This window comes from Anolis carolinensis, chromosome 2 (assembly GCF_035594765.1).
Source record: "Anolis carolinensis isolate JA03-04 chromosome 2, rAnoCar3.1.pri, whole genome shotgun sequence".
Lineage (NCBI taxonomy): Eukaryota > Metazoa > Chordata > Lepidosauria > Squamata > Dactyloidae > Anolis > Anolis carolinensis.
Window position 1 is genome coordinate 251,263,579 of NC_085842.1, and position 25,027 is coordinate 251,288,605.

The window sequence follows — 25,027 nt, forward strand, 5'->3', positions numbered from 1 at the left end:
TGTGTAGGATTGCAGCCTCATAGGCACTCATTTCACTGAGCACAAAGAATCCCCCTTTACATTTCCTCCGGTATTCATTTCACTACAGTGCATAGATCTATATCTTTATTCATTAGCATGGACAGAATTAAGTGTTCCCTTGCAATGAATAGATATAGTATTTGTAGTTAAGGAAACACCATGGTTTTTAAATGTTCCTCTCCCATCCCCTTTCTTGCTAGGATGGAGTGGATCCTGTGGATCACCAATGGTTCTTTTTCTCTTTATTGAATTTTCTGTTGTAGAAAAAAAGATAAACCAGGGAGAGGAAAATCACAGAAGAGCTACAAATGGAAAACCTAATTGTTTTATCCCACTCTTCAGCTCTTGTTGCAATTTTATGAATAAAGCATAATCAGAGCCTCCTATATTGGAAGCCCAAAATGTCTGATGGTATTTGGAGTAGAGTATATGCATGTATATCTTTGTCAGTGAGCATCAAAATCGCTTCCACAAAAGGTGTGCCACTTATTTTAACATCTTATTTCAGTAGTATATATCATTTATAGGAAACTAGTATGCTATGTGGGTTTGGGTGAGGAATTTGGATTATTGGAGATAATAAAATAATAAACCTTATATTCCATCCTATCTCCCCGGTGGAACTCAGGGTGAATTCAATGCCTGAACATAATAACAATATACCCATAATAACAAAAATTGACAACCCAACATATAAAAACAATTTATGACTCAATAACTAAAATTAAATTAAAATCACAACCTTTTATATCAGATATAAGACCAAACATCGAACAGAAGCATCAATTTCCCAGTTCCTTGTGTCAAGAGTCAGACGCCAGTTAACAAACAAAACTGAGTTTATTCTGAAGATAAGCCAAAAATAACACAAAAACAAGCCATGCTATTTTCCCATGCTGGCATTCAATAAAAACTAAGGACGCTTCAATTCAGCTTAGAAGAAACAAATAGTTGACTGCAAGATAACATGCAAAATAAACGAAGGCTTGCAACCTTCCAAAAGCTGCAGAGTATAACAGAAAGTGCAAAAGCTTCTTTTAGCTCCAAACCGTTTCTGAAAACAGACAGCCGGCTCTGCGGAGTTAAAGGGACGGTTCCAAAAAGAAAAACAGCAAACTGGCTTAAAAACAAACAAACTAGAAGAGCAGTAAACTGCTTCCACGGTGCAGATAAAGCCGAAGCTTCAAAGGGATGATGAATAGCCGTCGTCAGGAGAATCCAAGGTCAGGTCGAGAGGCAGCAGCAAATTCCAGAAGTCAGAAGCCGGGAGTAGTCGTCAGTCAGGGAGCGTAGACAGAAGCCAGGTCAAATTCAATCCAAAGTCCGAAGAGGGTGCAGTCATCCAAACCAGGTCCACGATAAGACACAGCGAGAGCCAAGCCAGATGGTATCAGCAGCTAGAAATAGTAATCAGAATGCAGTCCAGGGAAACCCACACAGTTCCATCCCTCTGCTGTAAAGCAGTCCCAGATAACTTACATCCGAATCACAGTCCAAGTCCAGTCTTCACAGAAACACAGAGATCCCAATGGCGCCTCAGCAACACCTTGCCACACGCAAAGTGCATTGGCCAAACATTCCCATTTTATTCCCCTTCCTCCTGGGTGACCAAACACTCACACCCAAACACCAGGTGTCCCAAATCTACTCAGAGTCCGAACTCCACATAGCTAGAGCTCGTGGATCTGGAGTACCTAGCAATTCATCGGAGTCCCAATCATCCTGCCCACACTTAGCCCCATGAACACTTAAAGAACCATCCTCCCTTCTCCAAGCATCCCAAGTGGAATCAGCTCCTGCAGAAACCCCAGGTTCAGTAGTATCCATAGGCCCCAAATCCCCAGACATCTCTGGTGGCTGTGCCCATTCAGTGCCCACTTCCCCAGCCACCACCTGTTCCTCAGCGTCCATTTCCCCAAACTCCCCATCTGAATCTTCCTCAGAAGATCCCCCATATAGCTCTCTAAGTCGCTTCCTGCGCAACTCCTCCAGTGAACCCTCATCACGAGGGTTTTTTCTTCCTCTTCGGATCCCATCACCATCAACCATAATCCCCGAAGGCGCAGTCACAACACCTTGGGGGCAAATAGATTTATCATTGCTCAAGATATCTATTGTGCTGATCAAATTCAAATTCCTTCTCAGCCAGGGGAACTGTTTGGATGACCTTGGGCAAGTCATACTCTCTCAGCCTAATAAGAGTAAGGCAATAGCAAACCTCCACTGAATACATCTTGCCAAGAAAACTCTAGAAGAGAGACACCTAAGGGCCCCTCCAGACAGGCAAAACATGCAAGAGGAATCCCATTTACTTTTGGGATGGAAGCCACACAGCTGTCCGAAACCCTGGGATTTTGCATTGGGGGTGTCAGAGACTATATCGTCGTAGGGTGATGCTGTGCCAGTAAATGCATTAGTACTCCTGTAATATATAAATTCCAAAGCTTGCATTAGAGTCAGAGTCAGTAACATATATTCCTCCAAGCAACTAGTGCTTCAAAAGAGCCTCATGAGGAAAAAAGCCAGGCAGCTTTGCAAAAACAAGGGCCAAGAAACCACTAGAGAAATGTGGATGCTTATTTCAGTGAGTAGCTGAAGCAATCTAATTTGTCGTTCCTTTTTCTGTCACATTATACCATTATTCCATTCCTTTGTTTTTCTCTTGTGTTGAAGGTACCATAACCTTTTCAGCTGCATCCTGATACATTTACATAGAAAGTCCTGCAAATGAATATTCTTTTTCTTAACGGATTTCTACTAATTTTGGTTTTCTCACTTCCAGCTAATCATTACGTAAGTCACATTTTGAATGCAATGGTATTTCAGGATTACATTTTTACCAGTAATTAAGCTAGAAAATGTGTTGAGATGTACTGGAATTTGGGGGGGGGGGGGAATCAGTCTATCTCACACATACACATATATACCAACTTCACTGTAATGATTGTACATGTGTCTGTGTGTATATATGTATGTATGTATATACATATATAGAGCTTTGGATAGCATAGGGAATGGTTAACACCCCTGTGGTGTTTGTTTTGTCATCTGTGCCCATATTGAGATGATTTCACCTCACTTTCTGTCCCTGTGATAATTGGATTTTGAAAAATGTGGTGTGTTATGGAAACAAGAATTGGTGATAAAGCTTCAGTGGAGACACCTTTTTTCTGTGATAACTCTTTCGGGGGTGAATTTCTCTTCCTAGGGGTAGATTCATTTCACATTCTGCTGTCTGACCTCCGTTCTTAATTATGTCATTTGTAAGTCAACTGTTTGTAACTAGAAAACTTCCTATATGTCTTCCAAAGGCATAGTCAACTGAATTGATTTCAGAAGACTTTCTCTTTTTTGCTGTGTGGGTTTAAACTGTAGACATTCATTTCTTGCTTCCTAGTCTGTTAGAAATTGAAATAGTATTCACTTTCTAATTGCTGCAAAGAGGCCGTGACTCCTTAACAGTGGAAGTGATGGCATTGCTGCACAAGCTAGTAGTTTCATATTACTGTAGGAAGACATACATTTGATACTAAGTGTACTAATTTTCACAGTTGTCAATAGAATTACATTGTCCTTGGAGCAAAGGGTAAAAGCATTGTCTCCTTTTCTCTGAAATATATTTTTGTGGACAGCCTCTGGCTATGGGAAAAGGATGGTGCTCTTAATTAACCAGTCAGAATGCATATTTAGTATGATCCATGGTAGGGAAAAGTAAGGTGTTTGCCAGTTGGTTTCTGTTGTATACTTGGCACAATCTTGCATTAAAAGTGAACTCATAATATAGTGAAAACTATCCTCTCACTTTAAAAACAGGCAGTTAACAACTTAGAGCTGCCATCATTCAATAAACAACAGATATCACTAGCTAACATAGTATGTTTACACACTGACAAGTATACCCAAGAGATTCTCCAGCCTTTCTAAGTTGCTTCAGTCATCTCCTGTAGCAAAAGCACTTTTTCCACTGACCCAAAACATCAGAGAGATTTAGGGAACATACTTAAAAAGGAATGACTTAAAATGTCCTGTCTTAATTGACAAGAGTAAATGAAATGTTATTTCTGTGGGACAAATTCCTTTGTCCATCTTAGTATATTCAACCATAATGCTCATGCAGATGTGAAATAATTTGCATGTATAAAAAGTGTCATTTCAGAATTAATAGTACAAAACAGTTCAGCATAGTAACTGTGTTACTAACAGAATCTACTGTGTTTAAAATGGCAGGCCTATGGATATTTAGGAAGAAATATGGGGGTGAGGGCTTCCTTTTGGTTAGAGAAATGAAGTTCAAATGACACAACTGAAATTCATTAATGATTCAGAATGGTTGGTTTCCAATTCCATCCCTCTAGTCGTGAGATGAAGAATGGTCGATATTTCTCTGTCAAGGTCATTGCTGTTGTGACCCCCACACCAATTCATATTAGCACCCTTTCTTCTCTTTCCTGTATTTTCCTTCTCATATCCACTATTCATTCTATCAAGCATTTAAGAACCATTAAAATGAATGACAAAAAAAGTTTATTTTACTGTAGATACTGCCTGGTAAACAAAGCACAATGTGTTCAGTGAAAGAGTTGGAATTATTTGAGTGTAGCGGTTTTATACAGAAGCTCTATGTCCCCCCCCCCCAAAAAAATCTGGCTGACAACATTACCTAGCTACAGCCAGTCTTTATGATGACTTATACATGTTGAAACAGGGAAATACAGAATCATTTCAGCAGTATGAATCAACAACATCTCTTCTATGCTTTGCTATTTAGTATCTCTTCCCCCAAAACTTGGAAGATCCAAAGGCATTATTTCTGCAAGAGAGAACTGTTGTATATTTATATCTTAGCAACCTGCTTCTTCTCAGTCTAGTGTCTTTGATATTTGGAAATAACTATGATCTTAATTTCATTAATAAGACCCAGTTGGAGCATCTGAATGTATCTGTTATTAAATGTTACAGGGTACTTCAAAGCAGCTCCAAAATCAGCACCAAAGCAGGTTTAAAAAACCCACTTTGGCTCGGATTCTCATCTCCATCCCCCCCCCCCAAAAAAAACAGGCTTTCTCGGGGTGGGGGATGGTAGGCAGCCACACCGAAGCCCTCCAAATTTACCCATAAACATTAAATAAAATGTACCTGACTGCCATAATTTTGCTCCTCGGGATAGGAAGGCGCGAGGAAATAACATACCAGGAAACCCCGGGGGTGCATCATTTTCTTACATCAGGAGGGCACGAGGAGCAAAGTTATGGCGGCCAGATAAGTTTCATTTAATTTTATGGGGTAAATGGGTGGGTCTTGGGAGGAAGAGGAGTGCCATCCCACTCCTCCAGGCTTTGGGAAGCCTGAATAAGCAAGATGGCTGTGGGGACTCACCCCCCGAGTAGTCCCAGAACTATCCAGAAGTGAGTCCCCCCAGGCCCAATACCTCATTAGACCCCGGGCCTTTCAGAAAGGCCGGATCTAATGGGGTATCTAATTTGTTTGGAATAATTTAAATTTACTCAAAATTAATTCATTTTTCCTGGAGGAAAACCCCAGGAGGAAAACCTCAGACATGGGATATGGGCCTGTCTGGATTGGCCCTTTGTAAGTCGATGCTTTCATAAATTCTATTGATTCAATTGGTCTAGCCATAGTGGGAATAACAACTACACTGAGACTCATGTCTATTCTATTATAGGCTTAGTTTTATTATCAGTTGAAAGAACTATGTACCTAATATGTATGGTTTTTAAAAACATCTTAGCAAGATTTGCCATTCTCCCCTTTAGAAAAAAGCAGAAAGTTTTGGGTTTACCTGTTAATTTTTTGCTCTTCATGAAAGGCAGAGAAAGTTTCCATGTCACAGTACAATTCCTGCAGTTTTATACAAGAAGCATTAAAAGTGCAAAGTTTTAAGTTATCAATACTGAAATATTATTTCCACATTTTCCCTGTCTCTTAGATTGTGTAGTTTGCTGCACTAGAAGAATATATTTCTTTCTCTGATTACATATGTCATATAATTGTCACAGAATATTAGTATTTAACAAGTATGGCCAAATGTCTTCCAAATTTCCTGCAATTCCTTATGATCTTTCCATACTTGCTTTCGCAACCTCTCTAGTCCACGTCTTTCATGCCCAAGATTTAGTTGCCAGTTCCAACTGGAGTTAGACTCATTGAATCAATTGGCAAACAGTAAGTCAAGATGTGTACAAATATGATTTATTCAGATAATCTACTTGTGGTGTAACTTGTTTTCAGGTAATTGGTGTCTTGCCATTGAAAATAGTTGAGGAATTTGGAAACTTTTCAGAGCAAGTAGATAAAAATGGTGGATGCCCTTCTTCAAGCCCCCAGCTATTTATCCAAATAGTCACTTAAGCACCTTTCTTATGGCCTTCTACATTGCCATATAAAATCCATATAAAATCTGTTTTGAACTGAATTATATGGCAGTGGAGACTCATATAATCCAGTTCAAAGCGGATAATGTGGATTATCTGCTTTGATAATTTGTTTTATATGGCAGTGTAGATTGGGCCTTAGACCATATGTGGTTTGTAGCTCTGTAACATTCCTCCTAATTGACTAGTGAGCCAGTCGTTTGGATCAGCTAAAGGAACTGGGACACTGGTGTCAGCTCCAATAATGCCTCTTGAGTGCACTAGCCATCAACAAGTATCTGACAGTGCTGACCTTGGATATTAAGCATGAGGAGTAGTAATAGGATGTACTTGGCATAATGCTAACTATAGAGATGATTTTCAGATCTAAAGGGAATAAAGATGAAACTTGATCATGAACCAGCTTGTTAGCCAAGGAAAAAATACAGTCAGTCTGAAAGAATGTAGTGAATTTATGGTAGCCTCCACTGTGACAGGTTACAAGAAATCTTTCAGGAATAATGCAGTACACTCAAAATTTGTCATATGGGCCCAATTAATCAAGATTGTTAAAACAGATCCATATTTGTAGTAGATCATAGGTCTTTATCAGACAGAGATTATATGCTCTTCACTTTTATTAATCCCCATGACATTATACTTATGGTCAAATAGGCTTCATGTGCATGATATTGATCTGAAGTTGTTCATAAAATTCTTGTAATAGAAAATCTATTTCTATTACTTTTTTCCCTCTGTATTGTCTGCACCACAGTAAAATGAATTGTAAGAAGATATACATAGGAACATAGGGAATTTCATAAAAGCCATAAGTTACTATTAAATAAGGGTAGGTGATTTCAGCAAGCATAGGTGAGGTGCACAATTTTATTTTGATGTTACTTTTGGATAGCCTGCAAAAGGTACTGATTTAGAAAGATTGTGAGGGGGATTTGTGCATCAGATGGTGAGTTGAAACCTATTTACAAAGAATGTGCTGCTCTAGGGATGACCCCTTTCTTTGCCTTAAAAAGAGTGATTTGGAAGGATTATGGGGGTGTGAATTATTAGGAGATATAACAATAGCTTCATTCTTCCAATCCCTCTATTAAATTGACAATGTGGGATTATTTACTCAGAGGCAGCTCAGGTCTGTTTTTAAAAGGTCAAACAAAATGGCTGAGAGAGTATTACTTCCCTAAAGTTTTTTTTTTAATTTCATGTCAAAAATGTTGCGTAAACAAGGATAAAACTGATAAAAATCGAGGAAACACAAGCGGTTAAATAATTTTTGACCAAAAGTGATCAACAGCGACCACATTGTCTGTAGCTTTAAACAATTCTTCCTCTGTGCATGAGGCAGAGCATAAATATGCGGAGTTGTTTGTCCTGCTCCACAGTCGCACAAGGTAGAAGTAGGTTTTGCCAGGTTTTCCTTTGGTCTGCCCACTCCATTTCTAAGTCTGTTCAGGGACTTCCAAGTTGCCCATTCTTAGTTTGCCCTTGAAGGCAGATCCTCATGGTGGTTGTGGTGGGGGGAGGGGGTCCATTTGGAATTTCCTGGTTTACCTGCCCAGAGGTAAACTCTTGCTCTTGCTGAGGGAGTGGTAGTTCTTATGAAGCTTTTCCTTGATTTGAGTGGTGGTTATCTTTGTAGTTGCTGGAAAGATCTTTCAAGGCATTAGTAAGTTGATTTTCAACTGTTTCAAAGTCTTTTGCTTGTGTTGTTAGACCAAAGTCATCAGCATATACTTTGTGAGTGGTGGCTGTGGCTGATAGTTTGTAAATATGTTAAACAAGGTTGGTGCAAGAACGCTGCCTTGGAGTAAACCATTCTTTTGCCTCTTCCCTCTACGTTTCCTGCCTTGAAATCCACATAGAAACTGTGGTTTTCTAAGAGGGTCTGGACAGCTTTTGTAAAAACATAGTCTCAGGTAATATGGTAGACTTTATACAGCATTTTTCTATGTTGCACCGTGTCATAGGCTGCCGTAAGGTCCACAAGAACTGTTCCTCTAGTGCAGCCTTTCTCGTATCCTTCCTCGATGTACTCAGTCAGATTAAGAATTTGGGCTTTACAGTTTTTCCCTGTTCTGAAACCTGCTTGTTGTGCATTAAACTGGGGGTCAATAACAAGTCCTAATCGATTTAATATCATCCTCTCATATACTTTATATACATAGATGACATAAGAGAGTGACTGGTCAGTAGCTCTGGCATTGGAGGCATCTTTTCCAGGTTTTAAAAGCAATGATCTTAGTTTTCCTCCATAGTCTGGGAATTTGATTGTGTGCCAAGCATTGACTGTAGAATTTCAAAAGTCAGTTTTCAGCTTTGGGGCCCAAGTGTTTGATTTGCTCCATCATTAAGTCATCTAGGCCAGGTGCTTTACCAGTTTTACATCGCTTAATATCTTCTCTGAGTTCTTTCAGGTTTAGAGGAGATGGCAACTGGTGGATTTCAAGTTCTGGCACCCTGTTGATTTTCATTTTTACTTTGCTGCAGTTGGTTTTCTCATTCTGAATTAGCTGGTGTGCTATCTGGTCTGGTATTACGTTTGCATGTCCACAATTAACTAGAGGGTCACTACCCAGGCATCTCAGCAATTGCCAGGCGCTTCGGCTACTCTTAGACATATCAAGATTCTCAAGCAGCTCTCATTGCTGTATGGATTCTCTTGTCTGAGATATTCCTGTAGCTGATTTAGCGATCCTTCATTTAGGCCTGGTAGGTAGCTTGTGCGATAGCCCAAGGGATTGAGAGCCTCAAAGATCTTTTCACAACTTCTACAAACATATTATAGCCTTCTATAGAACTTCCCTAAGGTTTCCAAATGAAACCTTGAACCTTAGTCCTCCTGAGTTAAACCACTGTACTAGGCTGGCCACTGGAAGCTCGAGATGCATAAATGGATCCTCTTCCCCCAAAATATTGAGGTGCTTGCTGCTGCTTTCTTTTTATGATTTTGCCCCTTAGTAGCATACATTTTCTCGGTCCATATTACGGCAACTGTGTGAAATAGACCAATATCACTACTCCCATATTATAGGATCAGAAAAAAAAATCTGAACTAATAGTTGCCTTTCCAAACAGCTATGCAAATGAACAAGCATACCTTGGGTCATGAGAAATTGCCTGTAGGCTTTCCATTTCAATCAGTGAGAATAGTCATTTCAATGGAATTGGCAAAGCTTGAATCTGTCTTAATTGCTTCCTCAGATACAAGCCTGTCACTTCCATTCTGATTTGCATAAAAATCCACAAGAGTTTCTGAATGGTCATGGAAATGCTTTGCAATGTGATGTAATTCTGAATCTTGGTTCGCCAGACTCCAAAGAAAGCTGTTGAAATGCAGAGGGTTGTATGGGAAGAGTGATTCTTGGTGAAAGCCATATAAAAGCACCAGAATTCCCACAGAAATTAGTATTATGCACATAAATTGGAATGGCAAGTACCAAGACCCCTCCACTCAATCACAAGGGTGCATGGGCTAAAAGACACTTTGATTCTAACTGCTTGGCCCTAATGATGGGAGATAGAGTCCAAAATGTCTGTGGGATCCTAGCTCGAGAAGGGTACTATAGATTGAGATATTATTAGTATTCACACATTCTTTAAGAATTTTCAAATACATGATTTTTTCTCACCCTTTAAACAGTAATCTGAAGCCAATGTTATTTTCCTCATATTGCAAAGATGGCTGAGAGAAATGAACTATTATATGTATTTGTAGTTGAGGAAAAAGGCTTGAAGTGATGAGTTATGTTAACCCCATAGAAAGGGCCAAACTAACTTCTCTAGAAAGGTAATATCAGAACTTGGAAGCAGCCACAGAGGGGGCCTTCCCCCATGTATTGGGGTAGGAAAAAGGACCCCACCCCCTGCTTTCACATTGAGGACATAATCATAGCGATCAACATGGGTTTCTCAGGAACAAGTATGGCAGACTAATCTTGCTTCTTTATTGAAGAAGTTACAGGTATGGTAGTTTAATGGAGTTACAGGCTTAGTAGATTAAGGGAATGCTGTGAACATGGCATATTGTGGTGTTAGTAAATCCTTCAAACAATCTAGTAAAATACTCTTCAATTAAAGTGTAATTGGTTGATCTGCCAAAACCAAATGGTCCTCACCATTGGCTCCTCTTCATCATAAAAAGAAGTGACTAATGGGGTGCCACAGGGATCTGAGGCCCCTTCTACACATCTGTATAAAATCCTCTTATCTGCTTTGAACTGGATTATATGGCAGTGTAAACTCTGTCACCTTCTACACTAACACATAAAAATCACATTATCTGCTTTGAACTGGATTATATGGCAGTGTAGGCTCGTATGATCCAGTTTAAATCAGATTATCTGAATTATCTGCTTTCATAATTTGGATTATATGGCAGTGTAGAAAGGGCCGAAATAATCCAGTTCAAATCAGATAATGTGGATTTTCTACTTTAATAACCTGAATTATCTGGCAGTGTAGAAGGGACCTGATCCCAGATTATTTGCTTTGAACTGGATTATATAAGGGCACTTCCAGACAGCATGAAAACCTAGGGGTTAAAAAATCCTGATTGCAGGTCCCCACACATAGCTTTTATGTCCGGAATTGGGTCCCCCTCCGTCCTCACATGCTTGGAGGTCAGACGAGACATCCAGTGGAAGTTTTTTTAAAAAATCACTCCGTTATGCGCTGTATTGTATACGTGCACATTCAAATATCTTAATATAAATAAAAGCAGATTTGCATGTGTTCATACAATGTTCAGCACAAAATGGAGAGCATTTAAAAAAAAACTTCTGCCAGATCTCTCGTCCCCAATTGTTTATTCAAGCTCTGTTTAATATTATTAAGTTTTAATTTTTTAAAGCCCGTTTCACAGCCCAATCATTTGATCAGCTGTTTTGGGCTTTTAAAAATCGCACATGCTCTGGAGCGGTCTCCACAGGGGGGAGGGAAAGAAATCATGTGTTTTTTGCAAGTGCAGGGATATACAGTGATGTAAATATGCACATTTTCCAGCCAGAATCGGGTATAAGATGACCTTTTTAACACATGTTTTTTGTCCATTTCAGTGAATCAGCATGGATTTACCAATACAGTCGTGTAGTTGCCCCCCTTAGGTATTGTGTAGAAGGGGCCCTGAGTGTTCACTGCGAGATAATCTGGGATAATCTGATAATCTGGGATCAGATCCTGGGATATAGGGCAGTGTGGAAGGGGCTTTGGATGATTGAATTGAGAATATTATTATCGAATTTGCAAATGACAGCACTTTTTTCATGTCAGGAGCAACTTGAGAAACTACACGTTGCTTCTGGTGTGACAACAAATTGGGAGGGGTAACTTATGTCCTAGAGAACTGAATCAGAAATCAAAATGACCTTGGCAGATTAGAGAGCTGAGCCAAAATAAACAATTTCTACAGGGATAAATGTAAGGCACTAAACGAATGCCGGAAAAATGCAATGTAGAGATATAGGTTGCATTACATCTAGTTTGACGACAGAATATGTAAACAGGATATAAAATCCTTGGTAGATCACAAGGTGAACATGAGTCAACAGTGTGATGTGACAGTTTAAAAAGCCAATGTGATTCTTGACTGCATCAATAAAAGGTAAAGGTAAAGGTTTCCCCTGACGTTAAGTCCAGTTATGTCTGACTCTGGGGGTTGGTGCTCATCTACATTTCTAAGCTGAAGAGCCGGCATTGTCCGTAGACACCTCCAAGGTCATTTGACCGGCATGACTGCATGGAGCGCCGTTACCTTCCCGCCAGAGCGGTACCTATTGATCTACTCACATTGGCATGTTTTTGAACTGCTAGGTTGGCAGGAGCTGGAGCTAACAGCAGCTGCTCACGCTGCTCCCGGGGTTTGAACCTGGGACCTTTCGGTCTGCAAGTTTAGCAGCTCAGCGCTTTAACACACTTCGCCACCGGGGCTCCTGTTGCATCAATAGGAGTATAGAATCTAGATCAAAGGAAGTATTAGTACCACTCTAATCTGCTTTTGTCAGACCTAACCCGGAATAATCTGTCCAGTTCTGGGCATTGCAAATCAAGAAGAATATTGACAAGCTGGAACATGTTCAGAACAGGGTGAACAGTATGGTAAAAGGTCTGGTAACCATGTCCTGTGTGGAGAGGTTTAGGGAGCTGGGTGTGTTTAGTCTGGAGAAGAGACAGTTAAGATGTGACATTAATAGGATGTCATATTGAAGATGGAGCAAACTCATTTTTTGCTCCTACATATACTAGGATAAGAAGCAGAAAATACAGGAAAAGAGATTCCATTAGGAAGAACAGTGGAATATACTGCCTTGGATTATGGTGGAATTTCTTTTTTGAGAGTTTAAACAGGGTGGATGGCCCTTGTGGACTTGCCCAATTCCATGATTCTATTATCTCCAATCCTGGGCAGACTCATTTGTGAGAATATGATCCTTTAGATAATCTGAATTGTTTCTGAGGATGATCAAATTAAATAACCATGACTTCCATTTCATGATGACATAGATGGCATGGACTTTTTAGGATTGTGAGCATACTTAATAGCAAGGCAGAAAAGTTCATGAGAATGTTTCAGATGATAATAAAAGAACAAATAGAAAGTATTACTGAATTACTATAGGATCCCTGTATGTGCTTTTGTTGACCAGCCATATATCCCAGGAATGGAAATTATGTGGTCCTTCTGATTTTGTTGGACCTCATCTCTCAACAGGCCATACCAGCAATGGTGAGGGATGTTAAGAGTTACAGTCCTGAAATCCTGTGATAAATCTCAACATTTCATGGCTTTGTCCCATTTTCCATTCACTTCACATAACGTTTTCTATCAGTATGTCACTATGTAAGCACTAGTTTAAAAATATTTACATAATTGGACATGACCTTATACTAGGTCACACTCAGTGTTGTCTGAAAAGAACTATTTCCTAGTCGTGCCAAGAGATGTAGAGTATTGAATCTGCAAGTAACATATGCATTTTGCATATATATTTTAGCTTTCTCTTTAAGATGTAAATAATCACAAAATCACATACACAATATAGAATCGGTTAACATTACCAGACAATTGCATAACAATCGCTTAAAACACAACCAATAACAGGTCAATATGAATCAGTTTTGGACTGAACTGGATTACGGTTTTTCTTCAATTGTGGTGGACATTTGTGAGTGACCAGTTCACGTGTTACATTGTCCCCAGTAATGTCATACTCTGTGCTGCAATATCCAAATGGTTGGATGTCACACACGCTTCTCAAGTGCCAGCCCACAGATGACATTTCAGATTTATAAAGATACAACTACTGAACTTGAAAGTGTTACATAAAACAGGGCAGATTTCAATCTGTCCTAAGTGAGGTCTTTGTTTCCCTGATTTGATTCCAAGTTTTAGCTGCCATTTTCAGTCATTCTTCCCAGCAATATTTAAATCAGAACATAGTGTTTCTAGAATGTTTTTTCTGTGTATGCATACTCACTCAGTTATTCCACCTCTCCCCCATAATAAATAGAAATAGAACATGTTACCTCAATCTCCATTTTCCACTTCCATGTCATTAGTGCTCTACCCTTATTTGCAGAAGAAATTAATGCCTCCCTACATCAGGGCAGGGTCTCCGCAGGCCTCAAGGAGGCTGTGGTAAGACCACTTCTTTAAAAAGCTTCCTTAGACCCCTCTACTGAACAACTACAGACCAGTCTCCAACCTCCCATTTTTTGGCAAAGTTCTGAAACGTGTGGCGGCTTCGCAACTCCAAGGGTTCCTGGATGAAGCGGATTATATACATCCATTTCAGTCTGATTTCAGGCCTAGTTATGGGACAGAGACATTTTTGGTCGCCTTGGTGGATGACCTACACAGAGAACTAGACAGGGTGTGTGTGTCCCTGTTGGTTCTCCTGGACCTTTCAGAGGCTTTCAATACCATCGACTATGGTATCTTTCTAGGTCACCTTTCTGTGATGGGACTAGGAGGTGCTGTCCTTCAGAGGCTCTGTTTCTTCTTTGAGGGACATTTTCAGAAGGTGGTGCAGGGGGACTTCTGTTCAACTCCTTGGCCATTGACCTGTGGGCCTCCATGCTGTCCATCATGCTGTTCAACATATACATGAAACCACTGGGAGAGGTCATCTGGAGTTGAGTGCAGTGTCATCTATAAACAGATGACACCCAACTCAATCACTTCTTTTCATCTAATTCCAAAGAAGCTGTTCCTGTGCTAAGCCAGTGCCTGGCAGCTGTAATGGACTGGATAAGGGCAAACAAATTGAAGCTTCATCCAGAAAAGATATAGGTGCTCCTAGTCAGTCGTAAGACAGATCTGAGAATAGGGAGTCAGCCTGTGTTAGATGGGGTTACACTCCCATCGAAAACGCGGGTTCGCAGTTTAAGAGTACTCCTGGATTCAGCTCTGAACCTGGAGGCCCAGGTTTCAGCAGTGACCAGGAATGCTTTTGAACAGTTAAAGCTAGTGCACTAACTACACTCATTCCTGGAGAAGTCAGATCTAGTCACGGTGATCCATGTCTTGGTTACATTCCAGTTAGACTACTATAATGCACTCTACACGGGGTTGCCTTTGAAAAGTGTTCAGAAACTTCAGTTGGCCCAAAGAGCAGCAGCCAGACTGCTAACTGGGGCTGGCTACAGAGAGCATACAACTTCTCTGATGCGACAGCTCCACTGGCTGCTAAACACATTTCCAAGCACAATTCAAAGTACTGGTTTTGACCTACAAAGCCCTATATGGCTCTGGTCCAGGTTATCTGAAGGATCACATTTCTTTCAATGAACCTGGGAGACATCTACGATCCACTGAGGAGGGCCTTCTCTCGGTCCCACCACCCATTCAAGCACGCTTGGTATGAACACAGGAGGGGGCCTTTTGGTGGTTGCTCCCAGGCTGTGGAACCCCCTCCCAAGAGAAACCAGAATGGCCCCATTCCTTGCTGTCCTTCCACAAGCAGGTCAAGACCTTCCTGTGCCAACAGGCTTTTGAGGAAGGGTAGGGGGAGGCTCTGGAAAGAGTGAATAGATTGTGGGGAATATGAGTTTTAAAGGCCATTTTAATGTATTAAAAGAAAGAAATGCAAGTGCTAGTACGACAGACCATTGTGTTAGCATAGTACACCATCAGTATCCATCCATAAGATTTATTCACAACTAAGAGCAGTGATGCTTTACTTTATTTTGCAGCCTTTTTCATAGATATATTTCCCATCCTTCCCACAGTGAGGATTATGTTGAAGATCCCATGAAAAGACTTCAGACTTCCTAATATTATCTCTGTTATAAGGAGTATGATCTCCTCTTTTCTTTGAAGTGGAGGCCACAGTCATTTTCTCAGTACCAACAGTATTAGGAAATATGTAGATAAAGTTTTAGGTATTTCTTTTAGAAAGGGTTAAACTGAAATTGAATGCCTGTGTGAACACTGACTTGCATGAAATGGCCTTAAATTATGTTGAACTTGATCAACACATTTCTATTGCATTAATGCCAGTGCATCTCGTTGCAGTTGAATTAAAACAAGTTGGTCTGGTAGAGCAAATGTGGCTGTCATTGCAAGACTACGATAACGAAGGTGAGATCATCAGCTATATAGACTCATAGGTCAGAGACCTAAAATCCATTTTTATTTCTAAAAATGGGTATAATGTAGAATTGATTTCATCACAGTAGTGGTTTTAGTGTGAAACATTTTTTCTATTATTGCACTGTGTGGTTCCATACATTTCATTCATTGTTTTGGTTTACATCCATAGCTACATATAATCACAACAAGTGGGCGATGAGGAAGAATATTCCATGACTTAAATTTGTTGATGCAGTTGCACTGACTGACAACAGTTGTTTTCCTGTGAATTTTTGAATGAGGGTGAATGATACAAGGACAGTGGGTACTGCTGATAAATCTTTTAGGAGCAGCAGTAGCTTCCCCTTGAAACCAGTGCTTAGATTATGGAGAGTGCTGCTAATGACATACCGTATATACTCGAGAATAAGCTGAGTTTTTGAGCCCTTTTTTAGGGCTGAAAAAGCCCCCTCGGCTTATACTCGAGTGAGGGTCCTGGCTGGCTTATATTTGGGTCGGCTTATACTTGAATATATACAGTAATTAAAGTTGGATAGTTTTATCTTAAATTACAGATTTATGCAAATATTCAAAAACCTTTAACCTACTGATGCCTCAATTAATGTAATTTTATTGCTATCTATTTTTATTTTTATTTTTGAAATTTACCAGTTGCTGCTGCATTTCCCACCCTCGACTTATACTTGAGTCAATAAGTTTTCCTAATTTTTTTTGTGGTAAAGCCTCAATATAAGCCTCAGCTTATATTTAGGTCAGCTTATACTTGAGTATATACAATATACGTATATAATGTCTTGGTGTCCTTCCTCAGATCCCCGTTCCTTGCACAAATGGTGTGGTAATTTGCACTTGGACATGTAATGAGATGCCAAATTAGAACACACATTAGTAAAGAAATCAGATCAAAACATATATTCAGTCTGGGAGTTCCAAACCAGAGTTTTATATTAACTTGAATTTTCACACAGCTCAGGTTTTTTGAATGTCTTCTAATTAAATAACAAAGGCAGTGAGGATCTGTAGTATTACCATTTCCATTTGCATTAATGAAGAAAAATGTGTTCAAAGAAGCAATTTTTTATGGGAGATGTAGTGTTTTAAAAGTTTCAAATTTAAAATATTCAAGTCAATATAAGTTTACTCTTTAAGTATTTTTTTCTGCATTGATTTGTAATTAAAACAAATTGTGGCTTGGTTCATCCCACATTTTGAAAAATTGCTAGATATGATTGGATATCAAGTAGGAGATGTATTGAACCATTCACAACTTGGAGAAAGACTACTTCAGTGTGTGATTAATGTAAAACAAAACTCCCACCCCTAACAAGCCATGTTCCATTCCTCCTGGGACTATCTTTATTTTTCTTCAATGGGTCTGAAAGCTAAATAGATGCTTCTTTTGTGCAGATTCAGTTTTCCCAGACGGTGAGGCAAACCGCACCCAAAAGTGTGTGCTGGGAAGGGAAGCCTGGGTGGGAAGCCCCCTCCCCCAATAATGAACCGAAAGAAAAGTATTTCGGCACAGAAAACAAATTTCTGCCCTCTCGATTTTGGGAGGTTCAGTAGAAATGTATCAGAGCCCCCACAGACAGCCAGAACACCAAATGGATCAAAATTTACCCCGAATCACGTGACTACTAAATACCCTAAAAGCACCAGATTCCATCTGATTTTGGAAGCTAAGCGGGACCAGCCTTGGTTTGTACTTGAATGGGAGGCCACAAAGAAATACCAGGTAATGTACACTCTGCTTCAGAGGGAGGAACTTACAAAAATATGTCTGAGTTTTCCTTGCCTAAGAAAAACCTATGAATTGCATGGGGATACCATAAGTCAATAGGTAACTTAAAAGCACATAACACACATTTGATGTAAATAATTTCACTGTTAAGTGAGTGGCAAGGCTCTCTCCTTACAACATATCAGAGGTGCTGCCTGTCAGAAAAAGATAATACCATGTTTCCTGGGACACAGAAACAAATAGTATTTCCTAGTATAAAGAAATAGCTATTGGGAAACTAAATGCTTGTTTTGAAAAATTCAAACAATTGAACAGCATTCCAAAAAGCACTAGATGGAAATAGTAGCCCCAGCTCCAGAAATGTAAGTTCCATTGAACAAAAGAAAGCTTAATGTTTAACATCTGACTAGCTACTAGCATTCCCTGGTCCATATAACAATAAATTGCCTTTAGCATAATATCCAGTATAGCTGGACTTTCTAATTAATTTTATCTTAATTAGAAATATCCATGCTAATTCTATATGCTGGTAGAATTCTCAGAAGATGCTTCTCAAGTTAAACTTGGAACTAACTAGCTTTTGTGTTTGATTCCTTCTTGTGATCTCTGAAAGATATGTAATAGGAGACAACATCAGCAGGATGTGACTCTCCAAACTTTCCCTCCAAGTGAACAAATATGGCCCCAAAGCAACATCATTTCATTCTCTTAGCTTTCTAGCTTTATTACACCAGTGGTGGCTGTGCTACCTCCGTTATTTTTCCTTAATCTGCCGTGGTGTATACTGTGTTCCCTCACTTATCACTGGGGTTAGGTTCCAGGACCACCCACAATAAGTGAAAATCTGCGAAGTAAGGACGCTATATTTATTTTAATATTTATACATTATTTTTGTAGTTATACACTATTTTAAGTCTTTATCAACCAATTGTGTATTGATAAATCTCCTCCTTCTCCTCCCGTTGCCGCTTGGGCTCCTTTTCTCTCCCTTTGGCTTCTCCTTCCTCCCTTGGGCTGTAAATTGTGTTTTTTATTATTTATAATAGTCTTTTAGAATTTATTGAAAAACCGCAAAACAATGAATCCACGAAAAGTGAACCGAAAAGTAATGATGGAACACTGTATTTCCTCAGTTGTTTTCTTTATGAAATGTTTATTTCGGGATTAAATTCAAGTGCTTTAACTGTATAGGATATTAAGTTATTGATGAAAATCTGTACGTGTAGTAGTGAAGATACTACATAGTTCTTTTAGACACTATAAAGATTGTATTAAATGCACTAAAAGACAAACTCTTCTTCTAAAAGTCCGCACATTATTTTTCCTCTAACTACATTTAATATGATTCCATATGTTAAAAGAAAAATGAGTTACCAGTGTAAAGTTTACATTGATTTTTTCACCACATCTTTTCTTGGTATAGATTAGGAACCATTTTATATAAGCGAGTCTGAAAAATATGAAAATATTGTTGGCTGCATTCATTGCAATCGTTTGTAATCTGTTTTCAGACCTATCCCTCTCCTTTTGGTTTGATGTGAGTGAATTCTAAGTTTATAGAATAGATGCTGCCAGCATATCATTTTGAAAAGGACCTTACTTGTAAGTTTTTGAAAGGCCCTGGTTCTCAGTAATCAATAAAAAAGTAAGGAACCATACGTTCAGCACTAGCAAAATTGAGGAAGGAAGTGCTTATTAGACATTCTGTAGGCAATGTGAGAATAATGACCCCGAATTTTGAGAAATACACAGTAAATCCTAGATTAAATGCTGAATACAATACATATATATTTCCCTTTCAGTCCCATGCCAGGAAGACATATATGCCTTTCAAGGTAATCGTGGGAGAGAACACAGTAAAGTAGCCTAAAATAGCCTATTACAGGGAATGCCATTGCAAGAAGCTTAAGGAAATCAGCCATCGTTTCAGGCAGGGCATTGGGCTATTAACCTCACATATATTTTTCTATTCAAAGTGCTGAGTATATAGGTCACATTATAATGTATTATTCCATTAATTCATTTTATATTGAGATACTTTTAATAAGGTAATTCTTTCTGCAATAAAGTGCACATAGTTCTATTTAATTCCGCCTCTCCACCCCTGCTTTTCATTATGTGAAGTTGTAAGTATTTAATTCAAACTATTAAACACTGAATGAATGCTGCCTACACTAGTCAAGTTAGAGATTTGTATTTTATTAGATTAAACATTCGCATAACTGGCTTTCTTGGATTATAAACTATATTTCTGTTTTTGTTGAGAATATAAGGAGCTATAGCTGTGGAGAATGAAAACTTTTATCAAATACCTGGGTGCTTTTTTTTCTTTTTTGAAGAAGAAAATCATAAACATAGCTTTCGCATTGATGCCTCGGTAAATCTAATGTAGTAGTTTTTTGCTCACAAGCTTCTGTGTGAGGAACTGTAGAACCAGCTTTTAATTTGTCAGTTATTAGTACCTAATGTGATATTGTAGTGTTATAGTAAGCGGTTTCTATTACTCTTCGAGGATTGTGTGTTTTGCTCAGCTCAGGAAAGAATAAGAGGGATTCTGGTGTTCAGCTTGTTTCAACCAGTGACAGGATATGTGACCTTGTTCAAGTGGATCACCCCACCTCATTGTGCATTGATTGATGCATTTTAAAAAGAGTGCAGTCATTAGAAATTGTCTAAAGTTACATACCATGGGTACCATAGTAGCCCACAGTAATATGGGCTCTCCCTTGTATTTGATACTTGAGCATTTGATTATGTTCAAAATAAAGCAACATCCAGAATAACATTCACATTAAAAGGGCTTCCCAAATGTTGTCCTGTCCAGCTGCTTCAGTCTGCATCTCCCATTGTCTCTGACACTGTCTATGCTGGAGGGAGGGAACCATGTTGAGTAAGCTGTGGGTAAAGGCTGACAGGCACTGCATTTCTCCTATGGTTTATGACTTATTTTGTGTTTTATACATTTAATCAGAATAGTTTCTCTGCTAACATCTTCCATGTTAGTGTAGTGTATAGCTTTAAACTCAGAATAATAATGTGGTTAAATGTGTGGAGAGCATGTACAAATGTGCCTAATAATTTTTAACTTGCAAGTAAAAAGATGCAAATTCCTTTCCACAACTTACTATTGGAAAGGTAGGGTGGAATGCCATTATTTTACAAATACTAGCTTTAGGTAAGAAACCTAAGGCATGTGCAGAATCTACTGAACGCAAGGAAACTGTTTAACAAATGCAGAGGACTCTTCATCACAGAAGGTCAGAGGAAGTCCCATCCAGTCCTATTCTCTCAGCTCACTATTATGAACTAATAGAGCATTTAGCAAAAAGTGAGTCAAAGAACTGGAGCACATCAGTTTTTACAAAAACATTTAGCTGAATCTCCACCAACACTTCAACTTTATTCTCTACAAATAGCATGGAGAATTTTTGGAAGACAGTATTTTATTGTTGATTCGTTCAGTTGCTTCCGACTCTTCATGACCTCATGGGCCAGCCCACACCAGAGCTCCCTGTCAGCCAGCTGTTGCCACCCCCAGCTCCTTCAGGGTCACTTCAAGGATAGCATCCATCCATCTTGCCTTTGGTCTGCCCCTTTCCCTTTTTCCTTCCATTTTCCCCAGCATCATTATCTAAGCTTTCCTGTCTTCTCATTATGTGGCCAAATTACTTCATCTTTGCCTCTTATATCCTTCCCTCCAGTGAGCAGCCGGGCATTATTTCCTGGAGTATGGACTGGTTGGATCTTCTGTATTTTACTCTGCCCAAAACAATAATTCACACATAGCAACACAGATGTTCTACATGGCTGTATCCATGATTTTGCTATCAAATTAATTCTTTCCCCTCTTTCTTGCACCCAGTCATAATTCCACAACCAGAATTCAGTCCATTCCACTTCTCAGTGGGAAGTGGAATGCCATCCAATTACGACAGAGCAAGAATACTACCATGAGCAATTTTCTTCAGTGTTCAGCACAGCTGCTAGTAGTGATTACAAAAAGCATGTAAGTTAAAGCAGGGGCAAGAGCAAATTTTAAAAAAACCTGTGTGTCCACAATACAAAGAGATAACTACATTTAATTCAATTTTCTAATGCAAATTTCTAAACATGAGTTTACCCTTTCCACATAGATTTGGATTATGTATTTTGAATTTTGTGGTACATTCGCATGCTTACAGACATGAGTGATGCAGATGTGAAAGGAGCTAAAGTAGCCATTAGATATCATAATATTTTTATTCTGAGAGGTTTATCTGTGATTGCATATGAAATGTTGGCATTTTCATGATGATCTGTCTTTCCTTGAAAAACATTTCTAGAAACCCAGACAGGAACATTTTCCTGCTTTCCAATTACAAAAAAATATAATACAAATAAGATGATGGCCTTAGCAAACATCACTTCAGAAAATAATGTTTCAGATTCAAGTAGCAACTGAAAATAGGTGTGAGTTATTACATTTTATTTTTTGCTTGGAATAAGAATCTGACAAATTTGATATGATTTCCTTTTTGGGTAACATTTCTGCATCTCTCTTCTACTTCATTCTTCTCATACACTCAGCAGTTTTTCATTTCACTTCCAATAAATCATTCTCAATTTAAATGGACCACAGATACATGTCATGTTGCAGTTGATTGCTTCCAAGTTATATAAAAGCAAAGTTTATATTTATCTTGTTTAAAATGACCTCGGTGGCAAGGGGTATCAAGTAACACTACTAAACTTGGCTGTTGGAAATATACTGTTAAGATAGAAACTGAGTACAATTATAATGAGATTTAGAAACCAGAAGACTGTTAAAATTTCAGGTTTCCAGTTTATTCCTGCCTTGGTTTGGAGGATGAGCTAAGAAATTCAAAAAACAATGAAAGCTCTGACTTCATACTTGGAAAGTATACGTAACCATTTTGATGTGATCACTATAAGAATAGTATAGTACTCAAAGTTGAGAATATTTCAACCAGAACATGGAAAAGATATTCTAGATTGCAATGTCCAGAATCGCCTAACTAGCATGACATGGTTCCAGCACATGTAACACCACACATCACCTTGGAGTGTGATGGAGGGCCCTTCTACATATCACATGCAGTAAAACCTGGAAGTAACCGGGGGGGACGGGGGACTAAATGATGTTTGGGGAAAGTGCAAGCGGAATCGGATTAACAGCTGAAAAGTAGGTCTTTAAAAGATGCACTTAAAACCTGATTCTACCCCCAAAAAGGTGCATCTTCACATGACTTTATATCTCTACAGTCATGGAAAACACATGACATTCTTCTTATCCCCCTGTGTAGACTGCTCCAGTGCACATGCACATTTTAAAAGCCCAAAACAACTGATGAGGCTGTCAGAAAATGGACACACAGGCGGCTAAAGGGAAGCACAATTGGAAAGCCATTAGAACTTTCTGCAACCATTCCTTTCTTTAGATCTTTATAATATTAAACAGAGCTTGAATTAACAGTTGGGTGACAGGAGAGATATGAAATCTGCTTTTGTGTTCAGTGAAATCTCTGCATGTGCGCATATGAGGTCCAGCACATCTTGGAGAGATTTAAAAAAAAAACTTTCACTTGGTTTCCTCTGTCCACCCTCCATTTTGACCTACTTCAAAGGAAGGTGTGAGGACGACGGGGGAGCATTTCCTGTGACTGACAGGCTTGTGTATGGACCTGCTGTCACTTTTAAAATCTGCATTTTGATGCTGTCTGGAAGTGCCCAGAATCTCCTTCTCTGACAGGTTTTAAGCAGAGCCTGGATGACCATCTGACAGGAGTGCTTTGATTGTGTTTCCCTGCATGGCAGGGGATTGAACTGGAGAGCTCTTGTGGTCTTTTCCAACTCTCTGATTCTATGACATAGCTCACCACATTTCTCATAGCTAATAATTGTACTAAAATAACTCACAGGTGCTTTATTTCCATATCAAAAACTGTGGAGAGAGCTCCTGTATTAGATATTAGAGGAGGCTGGAGAAACTAATGTTCTGTGAGCTGGAACTTGTTAATATATTTTCCCTGGCAAGATGTGATTAGCCTGTTGGCTAGATAAAATGGCTTCTTTTTGGTTTTCTTTCAATCAAGTGAAGTGTTACTAGCATTAAATAAATGTGGTATTCTTCAGAACTAGATGTCTTTACAGTAAATAATATCTTATCAAATCAATCTTCTTAATGTCCTAGAGCCTTTCCTTCAAAACATGCAACAAGGACAATCCATTAGAGAATCCTGGCAATTCCAAATTAATCATATGTGTTTGAAGATTATAATTTGTATCTGTGGCTTAGCCCGATCCCTTTTACCCTCTATGTTTTTGTTGGCATTTTGATTGTTTCAGTAAAAAGGAATTTGGGCATGCCTTGTTAGGAACGTGAAATAGCACCTAACAGTCTAGTTTGGTTTTGTATGTGTGTCATTACCTAAAGTGAAACAAGAGATAATACGTTTGCCTCAAGTGTTAAATTAGCAATCAGATGGAATGCAAATGAAATAATTGCTGTTTACTATTTTCAAAACTCTAGAGGTTATATTAATAAATGTTAAGGTGGAGGGGAACTCTTTAGCTAGCCTGTTGTACGTATAAACTGAGGTTCATGTCTAAGTGGAGGGACAGTAGGAGCATCACTTACTCATCCTCAAAAATAGAGGACAACAGGGACAAGCTTTGCATAACATTTACATGTGTTACTGCCCGATACAAATTCCAGCTTGGTAAGAGTTTGCTATAATTTAAGTAGGAAAATAGTGCATATCATCACTTTCTCGATTCAAATTGTTGGTGGAGTTTTTCAAGTGCCTTTTGGCTCTTTATCTCTCAAATAAAACAGGTCATCTGACACCCCTTCAACTGCAACACTGTTTTTTGTAATCTAGGGAATGTGATTGTTCTAAAAAAGGACATGAAGATGAACAATGTCTGTGGTTTATTTTGAGAGAATTCCCTAAAATGCTTTTCAATCACAGGCTCACTTAATTTATTTTTAGAGAGTATTGTTTTGCAGTATCAGAATAAGTGCTGTGAACCTTCCCTTTATTGCTTGCAACACATGAGAATGATTTCTCACAAAATAAACAGCCACCTAGTAGTGCTTGCTAAAGGCCATTTTACTGCTGTTTGATGATGTTCTCTTCTGCCATTGACATGAGTAGCTAATCCATATGATCTTCCAATATATTTTCAGGGAAATTCTCACACAGCTAAGTTTCTGTATTAGTGGATAAAGTGGCCAGTTCACATTCAAGGTTGGTATGGGAGGGCATCACTGTCACTGTTCTTCAG

The 25,027-nt window shown here is 38.9% G+C and overlaps 1 protein-coding gene across 13 annotated transcripts in view; it reads left to right on the forward strand.

The window, feature by feature from the left end:
* ntrk2 (neurotrophic receptor tyrosine kinase 2) overlaps window positions 1-25,027 on the forward strand; it is a 195,273-nt gene that overhangs the window by 85,543 nt on the left and 84,703 nt on the right. For 11 of the 13 annotated variants that reach the window (XM_062972041.1, XM_062972037.1, XM_062972035.1 and 8 more), the window contains one exon: window positions 15,922-15,987. The exons of the other annotated variants lie outside the window; for them this stretch is intronic. In XM_062972041.1, coding sequence (XP_062828111.1) covers window positions 15,922-15,987 — 66 coding nt within the window. The remainder of the gene's footprint in view (window positions 1-15,921; window positions 15,988-25,027) is intronic. 13 annotated transcript variants of the gene reach the window in all.